Source organism: Lissotriton helveticus, chromosome 5_1, assembly GCF_964261635.1.
Source record: "Lissotriton helveticus chromosome 5_1, aLisHel1.1, whole genome shotgun sequence".
Classification (NCBI taxonomy): Eukaryota; Metazoa; Chordata; class Amphibia; order Caudata; family Salamandridae; genus Lissotriton; species Lissotriton helveticus.
The window spans coordinates 16,157,450-16,173,078 of NC_136065.1; the positions used below are offsets into that span (position 1 = coordinate 16,157,450).

General features: G+C 49.0%; 1 protein-coding gene across 1 annotated transcript in view; it reads right to left on the bottom strand.

Annotated features, from left to right (window-relative positions):
• The window catches only part of LOC144754062 (class II histocompatibility antigen, M beta 1 chain-like), an 82,180-nt gene that overhangs the window by 12,404 nt on the left and 54,147 nt on the right, over positions 1 to 15,629 (bottom strand). Inside the window, exon 4 of the mRNA XM_078641581.1 lies at positions 5,976 to 6,092. Within this exon, the coding sequence (XP_078497707.1) occupies positions 5,976 to 6,092 (117 nt within the window). The remainder of the gene's footprint in view (positions 1 to 5,975; positions 6,093 to 15,629) is intronic.

Sequence of the window (15,629 nt, forward strand, 5' to 3'; positions counted from 1 at the left end):
CACCTCACACAACCAACACCTAAGAGAACCTCTCAGAATAAACGCCAACTCACACTACCAACACCCAACAGAACCTCTCAGAATAAACACCACATCACACAACCAACACCTAAGAAAACCTCTCAGAATAAACGCCACCTCACACAACCAACACCCAAGAGAACCACTCAGGTTAAACGCCACCTCACACAACCAACACCCAAGAGAACCTCTCAGGTTAAACGCTACCTCACACAACCAACACCCAAGAGAACCTCTCAGAATAAACGCCACCTCACACAACCAACACCTAAGAGAACCTCTCAGAATAAACGCCACCTCACACAACCAACACCTAAGAGAACCTCTCGGAATAAACACCACCTCACACAACCAACACCCAACAGAACCTCTCCGGATAAACACCACCTCATACACCCAACACCCAACAGAACCTTTCTGGATAAACGCCACCTCACACAACCAACACCTAAGAGAACCTCTCGGAATAAACACCACCTCACACAAACAACACCCAACAGAACCTCTCAGGATAAACACCACCTCATACAAACAACACCCAATAGAACCTTTCAGGATAAACGCCACCTCACACAACCAACACCTAAGAGAACCTCTCAGAATAAATGCCAACTCACACAACCAAAACCCATCAGAACCTCTCAGAATGAACCCCACCTCACACAACCAACACCTAAGGGAACCTCTCAGAATAAACACCACTTCACACAAACACCACCCAACAGAACCTCTCAGGATAAACACCACCTCACACAACCAACACCTAAGAGAACCTACGGAATAAACACCACCTCACACAACCAACACCTAAGAGAACCTCTCAGAATAAACGCCACCTAACCACAAACAACACCCAACAGAACTTCTCAGGATAAACACCACCTAACACAACCAACACCCAACAGAACCTCTCAGAATAAACGCCATCTCACACAACGAACACCTAAGAGAACCTCTCAGGATAAACACCACCTCACACAACCAGAACCTCTCAGGATAAACGCCACCTCACACAACCAACACCCAGGAGAACCTCTCAGGTTAAATGCACCTCACACAACCAACACCCAAGAGAACCTCTCAGAATAAACGCCACCTCACACAACCAACACCCAACAGAACCTCTCAGGATAAACACTACCTCACACAAGCAACACCCAACAGAACCTCTCAGGATAAACACCACCTCAGACAACCAACACCCAACAGAACCTCTCAGGATAAACACCACCTCACACAGACAACACCTAAGAGAACCTTTTCAGGATAAACACCACCTCACACAACCAACACCCAAGAGAACCTCTCAGGTTAAACGCCACCTCACACAACCAACACCTAAGAATACCTCTCAGAATAAACGCACCTCAAACAAACAACACCCAACAGAACCTCTCAGGATAAATACCACCTCGCTCAAACAACACCCAGCAGAACCTATCAGAATAAACGCCACCTAAGACAACCAACACCCAACAGAACCTCTCAGGATAAACGCCACCTCACACAACCAACACCCAAGAGAACCTTTCAGGATAAATACCACCTCACACAACTCACACCTAAGAGAACCTCTCCGAATAAACGCCACCTCACACAACCAACACCCAACAGAACCTCTCAGGTTAAACGCCACCTCACACAACCAACACCTAAGAGTACCTCTCAGAATAAACGCACCTCAAACAAACAACACCCAACAGAACCTCTCAGGATAAACACCACCTCGCTCAAACAACACCCAGCAGAACCTATCAGAATAAACGCCACCTAGGACAACCAACACCCAACAGAACCTCTCAGGATAAACACCACCTCATACAAACAACACCCAACAGAACCTTTCAGGATAAACACCACCTCACACAACCAACACCTAAGAGAACCCCTCGGAACAAACACCACCTCACACAAACAACACCCAACAGAACCTCTCAGGATAAACACCACCTCATACAAACAACACCCAATAGAACCTTTCAGGATAAACGCCACCTCACACAACCAACACCTAAGAGAACCTCTCAGAATAAATGCCACCTCACACAACCAACACCCATCAGAACCTCTCAGAATAAACTCCACCTCACACAACCAACACCTAAGAGAACCTCTCAGGATAAACGCCACCTTACAGAAGTAACAATCCGTCTCATTGTCAACAGGTAACACAGCCTTCCAAAACCACTGCTGCTTGTCAAATATCACACTCACAGCCATTTAGAAAAAACCCTACCTCTCAGATCTAATAGAGCCAGTTACAACCCACAGTTAACACAGCCTCTCAGCACCAACACACAGCATGAGCGCTTAGAACTAACCTTCACATATACCCCAATCAACCTCTTAGAGTCAACAGATAGCATGTCCTCACAAAGCCACCAACCAGCATGTCCTCTCACAACCAACACAGGCTTTCAGAGCCAACACACAATATAAGCCACCACACAACTAGAGTGTAAATGAAACAATGCAGGATGGAGAAAACAAGAAAAGGTAGTGTAGGCTGTCTGCCCCACCAGGATCTGGGACGCAATGCTCTCCATCAAAACCATTTCTGCCACAGTTCAGTGAGAAACTGAAAACTCACATCTTCAAGGCCCATTAGCTTAGGCAGACTGACTTATCACCCCGTCTACTAGCTGTAGCTCCCTCCCCTCGCCTCCCCTCTGCCTCCTTCTCCATGTATATCCATTGGGGCTTTCCCCGTTCAGTGCGCCATTGCTAGCCTGCTAAGTTTGCACTGTAGAAAGACCAAAACATACATCATCCTCATCATATACCACGTCTTACAATCTACAGCCAACACAATGTCACAGAACCAATGCCCAGTGTGGCCTCTCAGAGCCAACACAGGCTCTCGGAGCCACCAGGCAACCCAGTCTCATAGGATGAGCACCGCCTCCGAGATCCTGTACCTCCTCTTACACATAACATACAAATCAGTCTGAGAGCCAGCAACAAGCAATGTATCCAACACACAACAAGAGAGACCCTGAGAGCAAGAGTACAAGGTTGACTGCTAGAACCGAACCCAGCACCACAGATGAGAACCTGCCTGTCACCGCAACCACTTTGTGTGACAGCTAGCACCTAGCATTATCTATAAGAGTTAATACCTCACCTCAGAGAAAACACAGAAAGCCTCATCTGTGTGAACAAGGCCTGCAAGAAATAACACACAATGTCACTCTTTGGACAATCACTCAACACTACCTGTCGGCCAATTCAAACTCCTGAAGCTAAGACAGCAAACCATGGGTAAGAACAAGGTCTGTAAGAGATAACACACAATACAGCCTTGCAAATCAAACATGACACCTGCCAGAGACAACACTCAAAACTGACTCTCCAAGACAAACACTGTTAGACCAACTATACAGTTCCACCTGTCAGGGCCAATACCCCCCACTGCATTTAAGAGCCAACAGGCAACATCCTTTGTACAAGCTAAGATGCAACAGTTCTGTCAGAGCAGAAAATCAGCAGTGCACCTCAGGACCAAATCCAATCTCAGACCCAGCACGCGGTGCCACCTGTAAACACATCAGAATACACATCAGAGCTGACACCTTTGAGAGCCAGAAGAAACAGCACTTGCAGGCACCAGGACGTAAAAATGCTGTCAGAGGCAACACTCAGCAATGGCCCTCAGACCCAAAAAAAGCAGTGCCACCTGCCAACAGCCATCACTGGCCTTGAAAGTCAAGAGACAGCAACCCTTATATGAGCTAAGAAGCAACAATGCTATCAACGCCAACGATCAGCACCGTTCTTCAGGGTCAAATCAAATATCAAACCGCCTCTCAGAGTCACCTCTCAGAAATGAAACCTCAGATTACATGTCAGAGCCAACACCTACCTCCACCGTCAGTAGACAACAATCTCTGTAGGCACCAGTAAGAATCAATTCTGTCGAGCCAACGCTCTACACTGCCTCATAGAGCAAAACAATCTAACAATGGAGCTGATGTCCATGAGCAATACCACTAAAAGGTGGAATCACTAGATCCCATAACTCTAAAAGACTTCCTTCGAAGATAAACAAGTTATGGTATGTTATAGAGGCTTATATAGCGCTCAGCTGCCCCAGCAAAGGGGCGTCCCGGTGCTTCCAACAGCAGAGAGATGGAACTGATTGCAACGGCGGAAAACTCAACATAGCAGCGGCAGAATAAACTATATTAGAGGAAAGAGGTAAGTTTTAATAGCCTTACTAAAATCAAGCAGATCCCCCAGTCCCCGTATGTGAACCGGCACAGAGTTCCATAGTTTGGCTGCAAGGTATCGGAAGGAACGTCTGAGTCCAACACTAGATGGCGGAAGTATGCACAGCATGTGTATCTACAGCTAACATGCCACAAAAACATTTCCGTCCTACAAGCAGTGACAGCCAAAAAACACCCCTACCTTTCAGACTCAATAGGTAACAGGCAAAACAGCTACTCATGACCAACGCCAGCCTTCAGAGGCAACACACCGCATCAGCTGCCAATGCAACAATGGCAAAATACCTTTCAGAATAAACACACAACATCATTTCTTGGTGCCTAGACTCTAAATACTAAGACCGCCTTTCAGTACCAACAACACCTGTCAGAAGCAAGACCACCACCCTGAATCCATCCAAACCAACACCAAACAGTCAATACTTGTTGTAACCAGTGGACATACTACCAGAGTCAAAACACAACACCCAACTCTCGATATGTAACAAAAACACTGTTTGTAAGAACTAACACTGCTACCAGTCAATATACAACGCCACTTGTGAGAACCAACAACACTTATCAGAAGAAAGACCACTGCCTGAATATATCTAAGCCTACACCCAACAGTCAATACATGTCGTAACCAGTGGACATACTACCAGAGTCAAAACAGGCAGTGCACCTGTGAGAACCAACAACTCCTATAAGAATCAAGACCACCTCCCTGAATACATCAAAGCCAACACCAAACAGTCAATACTTGTTGTAAATAGTGGACATAATACCGGAGTCAAAACACAACCTCCATCTCATGATAACTGATAACAAACAACGCTGGGAAGAAGTAACACTGCTACCGGTCATTAGGCAAAGCCACCTTTACGAACCAATAAGACCTATCAGAAGCATGACCACCTCCCTCAATCCATCTAAGAAAACACCCAACAGTCATACTAAGGAGTCAAAACACAAAATCCAACTCACGATATGTAACAAAAAACACTGTTTGTAAGAACTTACACTGCTATGGGTCAGTAGACAAATGCAAAAAGAACAGTTGATGGACAGAATGCAGAACAATGTCATACATTCACCCCAGTACAGAAATCTGGGCCTAAATCCATTGTGTTTTTGCTCACCATGCCATTCCAGTTTGGACCAGCCATATGAAAATCAGACTTGACCATGTGCTTCATGGGAACAATCCAGCCCGAACTGCCAAGCCAGGTCCTCCCTGGACTGTAAACAAGCATCCTAGGACCGGTTTCGGGGTTTCTGCCCTCATCAGCCAGGATAGCTTGATTCCAGTGGCATGGAGAGCACGAGACCCACGTCTGGGCATACCCGTCCCACTCGAGGTGACAAATGCAAAAAGAACAGTTGATGGACAGACTGGGTCAGTAGACAGCGCCACCTGTGAGAACCAGCATCTCCTGTGAAAAGCAAGACCACTGACCTGAATCCATCCTATCCAACACCCAACAGTCAATACTTGTCGTAACCAGTGGACAAAATACGGGAGTCAAAACACAACTTCCAACCCACGATATCTAACAAACGCAGCTTGTAAGAACTAACTCTGCTACCGCTCAGTAGGCAACGCCACCTGTGAGAACCAACAACTCCTGCGAAGAGTCAAGATTCAAGAACAGGGATTGGTGTTGGAGCAATCACTCACTCTATCAGCACTCTAAGACCGCACACCACCTGTCAGTGCACTCCTTGGGTGGGACAGTCTCTTACCATCAGAAAGGGACTTCTTCCAGCTGATGAGTCCGGCGAGGAGGAAGATGAAGCCCAGGCCCAGGACCACCGCCGAGATGCTGATCTTTACCTTCTGCAACAGTGTCAGGCCGGGAGCTACAAGACAGCAACAAAGAGAGAGACTGTCAGGCCGGGTGCTACAAGACAGTAACAGAGAGAGAGAGAGAGAGAGAGACAGAGAGAGAGAGAGAGAGAGAGAGAGAGCGAGTGTGTCAGGCCGGGAGCTACAAGACAGCAAGAGGGAGAGAGTGTCAGGCCGGGAGCTAGAAGACAGCAGGAGAGAGAGAGAGAGAGAGAGAGGCAGTGTCGGAGTGGGAGCGACAAGACAGCAAGAGAGAGGGAGAGAGAGTGTCAGGCTGGGAGCTACATGACAGCAAGAGAGATAGAGAGAGAGCGTGTCAGGCCGGGAGCTACAAGATGGTAAGAGAGAGAGAGACAGTGTCAGGCCAGGAGCTACAAGACAGCAAGAGAGAGAGAGAGAGAGAGAGAGAGAGAGTGTGTCAGGCCACGATCTACAAGACAGCTAGAGAAAGAGAGAGAGAGAGAGAATGTCAGGCTGGGAGCTACAAGACAGCAAGAGAGAAAGAGAGAGAGAGAGACAATGTCAGGCCGGGAGCTTTAAGACAGCAAGAGAGAAAGAGAGAGAGAGAGACAATGTCAGGCCGGGAGCTTTAAGACAGCAAGAGAGAAAGAGAGAGAGAGAGAGAGACAGTGTCAGGCAGGGAGCTACAAGACAGCAAGAGGGAGAGAGTGTCAGGCCGGGAGCTAGAAGACAGCAGGAGAGAGAGAGAGAGAGAGAGAGGCAGTGTCGGAGTGGGAGCGACAAGACAGCAAGAGAGAGGGAGAGAGAGTGTCAGGCTGGGAGCTACATGACAGCAAGAGAGATAGAGAGAGAGCGTGTCAGGCCGGGAGCTACAAGATGGTAAGAGAGAGAGAGACAGTGTCAGGCCAGGAGCTACAAGACAGCAAGAGAGAGAGAGAGAGAGAGAGAGAGAGAGAGAGAGAGAGTGTGTCAGGCCACGATCTACAAGACAGCTAGAGAAAGAGAGAGAGAGAGAGAATGTCAGGCTGGGAGCTACAAGACAGCAAGAGAGAAAGAGAGAGAGAGAGACAATGTCAGGCCGGGAGCTTTAAGACAGCAAGAGAGAAAGAGAGAGAGAGAGACAATGTCAGGCCGGGAGCTTTAAGACAGCAAGAGAGAAAGAGAGAGAGAGAGAGAGACAGTGTCAGGCAGGGAGCTACAAGACAGCAAGAGAGAGAGAGAGAGAGAGAGTGTCAGGCCAGGATCTACAAGACAGCTAGAGAAAGAGAGAGAGAGAGAGACAGTGTCAGGCAGGGAGCTACAAGACAGACCGAGAGAGAGTGGCAGTGTCAGGCCGGGAGCTACAAAACTGAAAGACAGAGAGAAAGGGTCAGACCAGGAGCTACAATACAGCAAGAGAGAGAGAAAGGGTCAGACCAGGAGCTACAAGACAGAGAGAGAGAGACAGCGTCAGGGCAGGAGCTGCAAGACAGCAAGAGATGGAGACAGTGTCAGGCTGGGAGCTGCAAGACAGGGAGACAGTGTCAGGCCGGGAGCTGCAAGACAGCAAGAGGGGGAGACAGTGTCAGGCCAGGAGCTACAAGACAGCAAGAGAGGGAGACAGTGTCAGGCCAGGAGCTACAAGACAGCAAGAGGGGGAGACAGTGTCAGGCCAGGAGCTACAAGACAGCAAGAGGGGGAGACAGTGTCAGGCCAGGAGCTACAAGACAGCAAGAGAGGGAGACAGTGTCAGGCCAGGAGCTACAAGACAGCAAGAGAGGGAGACAGTGTCAGGCCAGGAGCTACAAGACAGCAAGAGGGGGAGACAGTGTCAGGCCAGGAGCTACAAGACAGCAAGAGAGGGAGACAGTGTCAGGCCAGGAGCTACAAGACAGCAAGAGGGGGAGACAGTGTCAGGCCAGGAGCTACAAGACAGCAAGAGGGAGACAGTGTCAGGCCAGGAGCTACAAGACAGCAAGAGGGGGAGACAGTGTCAGGCCAGGAGCTACAAGACAGCAAGAGAGGGAGACAGTGTCAGGCCAGGAGCTACAAGACAGCAAGAGAGGGAGACAGTGTCAGGCCAGGAGCTACAAGACAGCAAGAGAGGGAGACAGTGTCAGGCCAGGAGCTACAAGACAGCAAGAGAGGGAGACAGTGTCAGGCCAGGAGCTACAAGACAGCAAGAGAGGGAGACAGTGTCAGGCCAGGAGCTACAAGACAGCAAGAGGGGGAGACAGTGTCAGGCCAGGAGCTACAAGACAGCAAGAGAGGGAGACAGTGTCAGGCCAGGAGCTACAAGACAGCAAGAGAGGGAGACAGTGTCAGGCCAGGAGCTACAAGACAGCAAGAGGGGGAGACAGTGTCAGGCCAGGAGCTACAAGACAGCAAGAGGGGGAGACAGTGTCAGGCCAGGAGCTACAAGACAGCAAGAGAGGGAGACAGTGTCAGGCCAGGAGCTACAAGACAGCAAGAGAGGGAGACAGTGTCAGGCCAGGAGCTACAAGACAGCAAGAGAGGGAGACAGTGTCAGGCCAGGAGCTACAAGACAGCAAGAGAGGGAGACAGTGTCAGGCCAGGAGCTACAAGACAGCAAGAGGGGGAGACAGTGTCAGGCCAGGAGCTACAAGACAGCAAGAGAGGGAGACAGTGTCAGGCCAGGAGCTACAAGACAGCAAGAGGGAGACAGTGTCAGGCCAGGAGCTACAAGACAGCAAGAGAGGGAGACAGTGTCAGGCCAGGAGCTACAAGACAGCAAGAGAGGGAGACAGTGTCAGGCCAGGAGCTACAAGACAGCAAGAGAGGGAGACAGTGTCAGGCCAGGAGCTACAAGACAGCAAGAGGGAGACAGTGTCAGGCCAGGAGCTACAAGACAGCAAGAGGGGGAGACAGTGTCAGGCCAGGAGCTACAAGACAGCAAGAGAGGGAGACAGTGTCAGGCCAGGAGCTACAAGACAGCAAGAGGGGGAGACAGTGTCAGGCCAGGAGCTACAAGACAGCAAGAGAGGGAGACAGTGTCAGGCCAGGAGCTACAAGACAGCAAGAGGGGGAGACAGTGTCAGGCCAGGAGCTACAAGACAGCAAGAGGGGGAGACAGTGTCAGGCCAGGAGCTACAAGACAGCAAGAGAGAGAGAGAGAGAGAGAGAGTGTCAGGCAGGGAGCTACAAAACAGCAAGAGAGAGAGAAAGGGTCAGACCTGGAGCTACAAGACAGAGAGAGAGAGACAGCGTCAGGGCAGGAGCTGCAAGACAGCAAGAGAGAGAGAGAGAGAGAGAGAGAGAGAGAGAGAGACAGCAAGAGAGAGAGTGACAGTGTCAGGCTGGGAGACCATCTTGAGACCAAGACAGGGTCCCACAGTCTCTCACTTCAGGTATTAGGCTTGACTTTATCCTAGGGGGATTATTGGCTCCACACCTACATACATGCTAGGTACACTTAGGTACATCTAGTTCGGGTCGCATCGTAGGATTACACATTTTACTGTCATGTATTTTAATTCCTGCCTGTATTCATTGTTTTAGCACGATGGTAGAAATCTGCCATCCTTTTACTTTGATGGTGCTTGTAATCATTTATATCTGTTACTGTCTAATTGTTGTTTCAGCACACCTAGCAAGAAAGAGAGCGACAGTGTCAGTCCGGGAGCTACAAGACAGCAAGAGAGAGAGGGGCAGTGTCAGGCCAAGAACAACAGGACAGGAAGAGAGAGAGCGAGATAACGACAGGTTAGGAGCTACAAGACAGTAAGAAAGAGACAGCTTCAGGCGAGGAGCTACACGACAACAAGAGAGAGAGAGAGAGAGAGAGAGAGAGACAGAGAGACGGTGTCAGGCCATGAACTACAAGACAACAAGAGAGAGAGAGAGAGAGAGAGAGAGAGAGATACGGTGTCAGGCAAGGAGCCACAGGACAGAGAGAGAGAGAGAGAGAGAGACCGCGTCATGCCAGGAACTACAAGACGGCTTCCTGGAAACAATCCGTGATTATTCCTGTATATAAGAAGGGGGATCCCTTGAACCCTGCAAACTACCGCCCAATCTCCTTGCTGGACAGCAAAGCCAAGTTAATGGGGAGATTGCGTTTATGGAACTGATCTTTAATTCATTTTAAACGACAATCCTGCATCACTACACCGCTGTATGCCGACAAGCATAATGGCCGGCAGCAAGAGTTTCAGAAATAAAAACATGGACACAGCTTCTTTGCCTACAACCCTGGGGTCGGCAGCGCTTTCTGGATAGTATCATCAAACCCATCCACAATAATAAATTCAGAAGAACGAATAAAAGGAAAGAACCCTTCCCTCCCACCCCAAAAACGGAAAAGAAAAAGGGGCGTACCTGCACTAGTCGGAGTCCATCTTACAGTGGATCGTCCTTCAGAAGTCAATAGCCTTTCATTCAAACCTGACCCATTATATGCGGGATGTCGTCGCCTCCTTTGTTTCAGGAAGCAGATACAACATTTGGAGCTAGTTGGGGCGTTACCTCCCTGAACTCTTTTGACAATATTCGGATAAAAGGGGCCCAAAATTCAGCATAGGTCTCCCCCTTGTGATCTTGGACCAAAGAGAGGCGTTCAATGGTGCGGGTTAGCCAAAGTCTATGTAGCCAGGCTGTGTGGTCAGGGACATTCGTGGTGCCTCATTGTGCCAGGAGTGTTTGACCTGCCGCCAATAATGCCAGCGCCATCTGCCTGCCCCTCAATGATCACAGGGGAGATGTCAGCGCGTTTGGTAGCCCCAGTAATGTGGACACCGGAAAGCGTGGGATCTCTGTGTCAAAGGCTTTCTCAATGGGATGTATGACATTACAACGCATGCTTTTACATCGCATGCTTTTACAACGCGGTTTTTACAACGCATACCATTACAACGCATAGTGCTTTTAGGCGCTGGATAGTGAATTGTTTAATTTACTATTCCAACTCCAGTCCCCGTGGATAGTAGGGAAGGTGTTGGATGGTACATTAAACACATTCCCTATCTTAGAGCGCCCCCCAGCGCAATTCCTTGTACTGGTTTGCGTTGTAAAAGTTGCGTTGTAAAGGCACTGCGTGGTAAAAGTTGCGTTGTAAAGGTTGTTTACCTTCTCAATGTCATTCAACACCCCCTCCCAGAATCGTTCTAAACATGGGCAATGCCAAAGCAAGTGTGCCAAAGAACCAGGGAGACCGCACCCCCTCCAACACTTCTCCGTGTGTTATTTGTCCCAGCTGTGGAGGCGTCCTGGCGTTAGGTACCAATATGATGTAACTTTACAAGCTGATTGGGTTCCAGCGGTGTTATGGGCTGTGTGGTGAGCCCTGTACTGAATGATCTTTCTTTCCTTATCTGACAAAGCTCTGTCCAGCTCTTCATCCCAGCAAAGTTGACCCTTTGATCGCCCCCATTCTGCCCATTGCCTAGCACAGTGTACAGTTCTGAGATTAGATGTTTGTCATCTGTTTTACCTACTACCCACTTCTCAAAGGGAGTAAGCCGTCGAGAAGCTTGCGCAAGGTATGGTGGAGGAGTGACCCAATGTCTCAGTTGGAGATAATGGAATTCATCTGATTTAGGCAAGTCATAGTCCAATCTCAATTGCTCATAGGGGATGATACCCTGGATATCAAACAGCGAACCCACCCGCGTACACCCCGCCTCCCTCCATCTCTGAAAAACCTCAGATTTTCAGCCCGGACGGAAATCCGATTATCCACTATTGGGGACATTGGGAGGGGAACGTCGTCAGCCCCCTTTCGAGAGCCATGGCATCCCACACTCTCAGTGTGGCTGCTGTAACTGGGGATGAGTAGAGGCCCCAAGCCCTTAATTTGCACCAAGGCTCTCTCCAGATATTTATTCTTGCTACAGCCTGATCCATAAAGGTCCAGTGTTTTTCGGAGAGTGGGCGATTCCACTTAACAAGATATCGAAGGTGAGAGGCTTGTAGATATCTATGTATCGCAAGGAGTGTACACCTCCATTGAGTTTGGGTTTTGACATTTGAGAAAAGGGCAAATGTGTCTTCTTCCCTCCCCATACAAATCTATTGATGGCCAATTGTAAGATTCGCAGCACCTTCACGGGAAGTACCAAAGGTAGCATCTGCAAAATATATAAGATCCGTGGCAACACCGTCGTTTTGACAGCTGCTCTTCGCCCAGACCAGGCTAGTTTCAGTCTCGCCCACCCGTCCAGAGCTTTCGTCGTCTGTTCCACCAGAGCCGAATAGTTCAACCCCCGCGTCATTGATAGCGTTGAAGCTAGGAGGACACCAAGCTAAGATATCGACTGTGAGGCCCATTGTAGGGGAAATCTCTCCCTTAGAGTGTCCACGTGCCCCTGTGGGGTGGAAAGGTTAAGCAACTGAGACTTTCTTAGGTTCACTTTAAAACCCGAGATTTCCCCAATCTTTCCATCTCTGCCAGTAGGGCAGGTAAGGAGGTGAGTGGCTCCGCAAGCGATAATATAACTACATCTGCATAGAGACTTATCTTATGGATATCTCCTCCAAAATGCAGCCCCTTTATTTGGGGGTGGTCCCTAATCTGTTGGGCCAGGGGCTCCATATGTAGGGCAAAGAGGAGGGGCGAAAGCTGACACCCCTGCTTCGTGCCCCTTGCTATCTGAAAGGATGCTGAGGATGCGCCATTCACTGACGAAAGCCCGAGGGGCCTGGTAGATACACCGGACCCACTTTATAAAGCGCTCTCCAAAACCTAAGCGACGTAGTGTGTTGAACAAATAGCTCCACCGTACTCCGTCAAATGCTGTCTCTGCGTCTATTGACAAAAATAGGGCTTCCTTCCGAGATCTACGCACACTGTCCATAAAATGTAGAAGGCACTTCGTATATATACCACCCTGTCGAGTGGGGATAAACCCTGCATGGTCTGGGTCAATCAGCCCCGCCATCAGTGGACTCAAAGGAGCCGCCATTATCCCAGTGAAAAGCTTTGCATCACGGTTAAGTAAGGAAATTGGGCAGTACGAACTACATTGACTTGGACCTTTGTGAGGTTTAAGGATCACTGAGATTGCCGCTTCCACCATGGAGTCAGAGATCGTGCCACTCCCCAGAAAAGAGTTAAAAAGCCTCGTCAGCAGGGGTGCCAGTTCTACGCCGAAGGTTTTGTAGAACAAGGTGGGATGACCGTCAGGGCCCAGGGCTTTGTTCAATTTCAACCTAGCTATGGCCGATGTGACTTCGTTTGGTCGTATAGGCTCATCAAGTTGACTCGCCTGTTCCTTGGGAAGGCGTCTAAGATTACTCGCCTTAAGGTACTCACCTGCATCTGGTTGTACTATATCCTACTCGTGTATAAAGACTGCTAGAACTGTCTAAACGTGTCAGCTATCTGACTATCTGCTTGCACTTCCTCGCCTGAGGGCTTCTTTTATCATAGGTATAGCCCCTACTAGGGTCTTTGCTCTGAGCCAGTAAGCCAGCATTCCCCCACATTTGTTTCTGCTAAGTAAAACTTATGACGTAGGCGCAGTAACGCATATTCCACCCTGTCTAAGTCAAGACGCTTCAAGAGGAGTCTCTTTCTCTCCAGTTCTCTCCACACCCTTGGCGCACCTGTGCACTTATGTATCACCACCAATTCCCTCACCTCTTGTGCTATGTTCTGTCTCGTTTACCTGCGTTTTCTATTCTCAGCAGAGGATATGGCCAGAAACTCCCACTTACCGCTAGCTTTAGGGCCTCCCAGATCGCACCCATCGAGGTGTGCTCCCTATCGTTGTGCTTCATTTACTCCACAATCTTCCCACAAATCTCCTTCACTGTGCTTGTCGATTGTTGACGACCCTTCCGCAGATGCCACCTCACCAGAGCATGATTGGCCTTCCCCACTTGAATTGTGACTGTGATTAGAGGGTGATTCGACAGAGAGTGTGGCTCTATTGAAGATTCCCGCACTCTAGACAGAAGAGTTGTAGACGCTAGGAAGTGATCTAATCGTACATAGGACTTATGCGCACCTGAATAGTGGGTATACTTTGTGTTTCTGGGTGCTGAAGGCGCCAAATGTCATGCAGCCCACTCTCTGCAAACCATTGGTTTCCCTCGGGAGAGATTGCCCCTGTCTGAGCCTGTCTCTGGCAAGAGCGATCCCTAGTATTATCCATTACTAAGTTGAAATCTCCTCCTATTAAAATCGCTGTGTCAGCTAATCCAAGCCCCTCTGTAAGAGTCTTAATAAGAAAAGATTCCTGATGCGCGCTAGGCGAGTAGATATTGATTAGAGTGAAGAGTGGAGCCCCACTGAATTCTAAGAGCAAGAACCCTCCTCCTTACTTCGTAGAGATTGAGAGGACCTTTCCTTAAAAATTTGCACTGAGCAAAATTAGCTACCCCATTTGCTTTGGTAGTACTTGCGGACCAGAATTGATGCGGAAATCGGCTTGTACGAATGCGGGCCGTGTCTTTGGATAGTAAGTGGGTTTCTTGTAGCAGGCAAATGTCACCTTCTGTGTTTTCTAACAGCGAGAGGATAGCAGAGTGGTTCACAGAATGGTTAAGGCCCCGAACATTGAGAGAGATGACCTTGAGATTTTTACCCATGAAGCTGACTTAATGAAAGGAAAGGTCGGTGGGGGCGCTCAGGATGGGGAGGCTGGAAGAAAGTGGGCACAAGGAAACGCATCCGTGCCTTCATGTATCTGGTTTCCTTATGCCCGGTGCAGTGTACCCAAACAAAAATATACCCCAGAAAGGTAAACATCATGTCTTCGACCATCTAACAACATGGAGTAGAACAAGAGTGTTTTATGACTAAAGTTTGTCTAAATGAAACTGGTAGAGGGGCAAGGACCCAAGACAGATCTTAAAGAAGAGGAGAGCACGGCCTCCGCCTCCATGATGTGCTCTTAATGTTTTCTTGGTGCGTTCAGCGGGGTGCCATTTAGACTGGGCCACTGGACAAAGGAAAATGAGGAAAGGACTGCTTCTCTCTCCTTTATGATAGTTGTTGTGTCCGGTTTATGGGGGGACGAGGATTTCTTGCCATTGTAGCTGGGTATATCCAGACCATTTTATAGACTTGTGCTGCGGCTCCGGGGACTGTGGCTTCGCGATTTCCAGTACATCTCTGGCCTCCTGAAGAGATCGAATCTGCCGCAACTTGCCCTCACAGCGGAAGATAATACGAAAGAATGTCCCCAGCATTAAGCAATCCCCAGATCTTTCAAGTGCAGTGTAATCGGTCAAATTTATAGCCGTCACATCCTGGTATAGTGTTGGGGAGGTGCAGTGAAAATATAGGGGGTGTACAGCTCTAGCATTCTTTATGATCAGTTCCTTCAGTTGGAAATCGTGAACACATATGAGGATGTCCGGCGGCGGTGCCCTCCCGCCCCTCTGTAGTCCTACTCGGTGGGCTCTCTCAATTGAATATCGGTTGTGTGGTCGTCTCACAGCACCTGTCGACAGAGGGCCGAGACAAACTCCATGATGTCCTCCCCTTCTGCTCCCGTTGGGACTCCTCTGATGTGTACATTGTTGTGGCAGGAATGGTTTTCCAGGTCTTCCGCATGGCCTTGCAGTTCTAGATCTTTGGGGCAGAGGATTTCTTGATGCATCATTTCGAGTTCCTCGTCTCTTAGGGTTTTGTGCTTCTCAGGAGT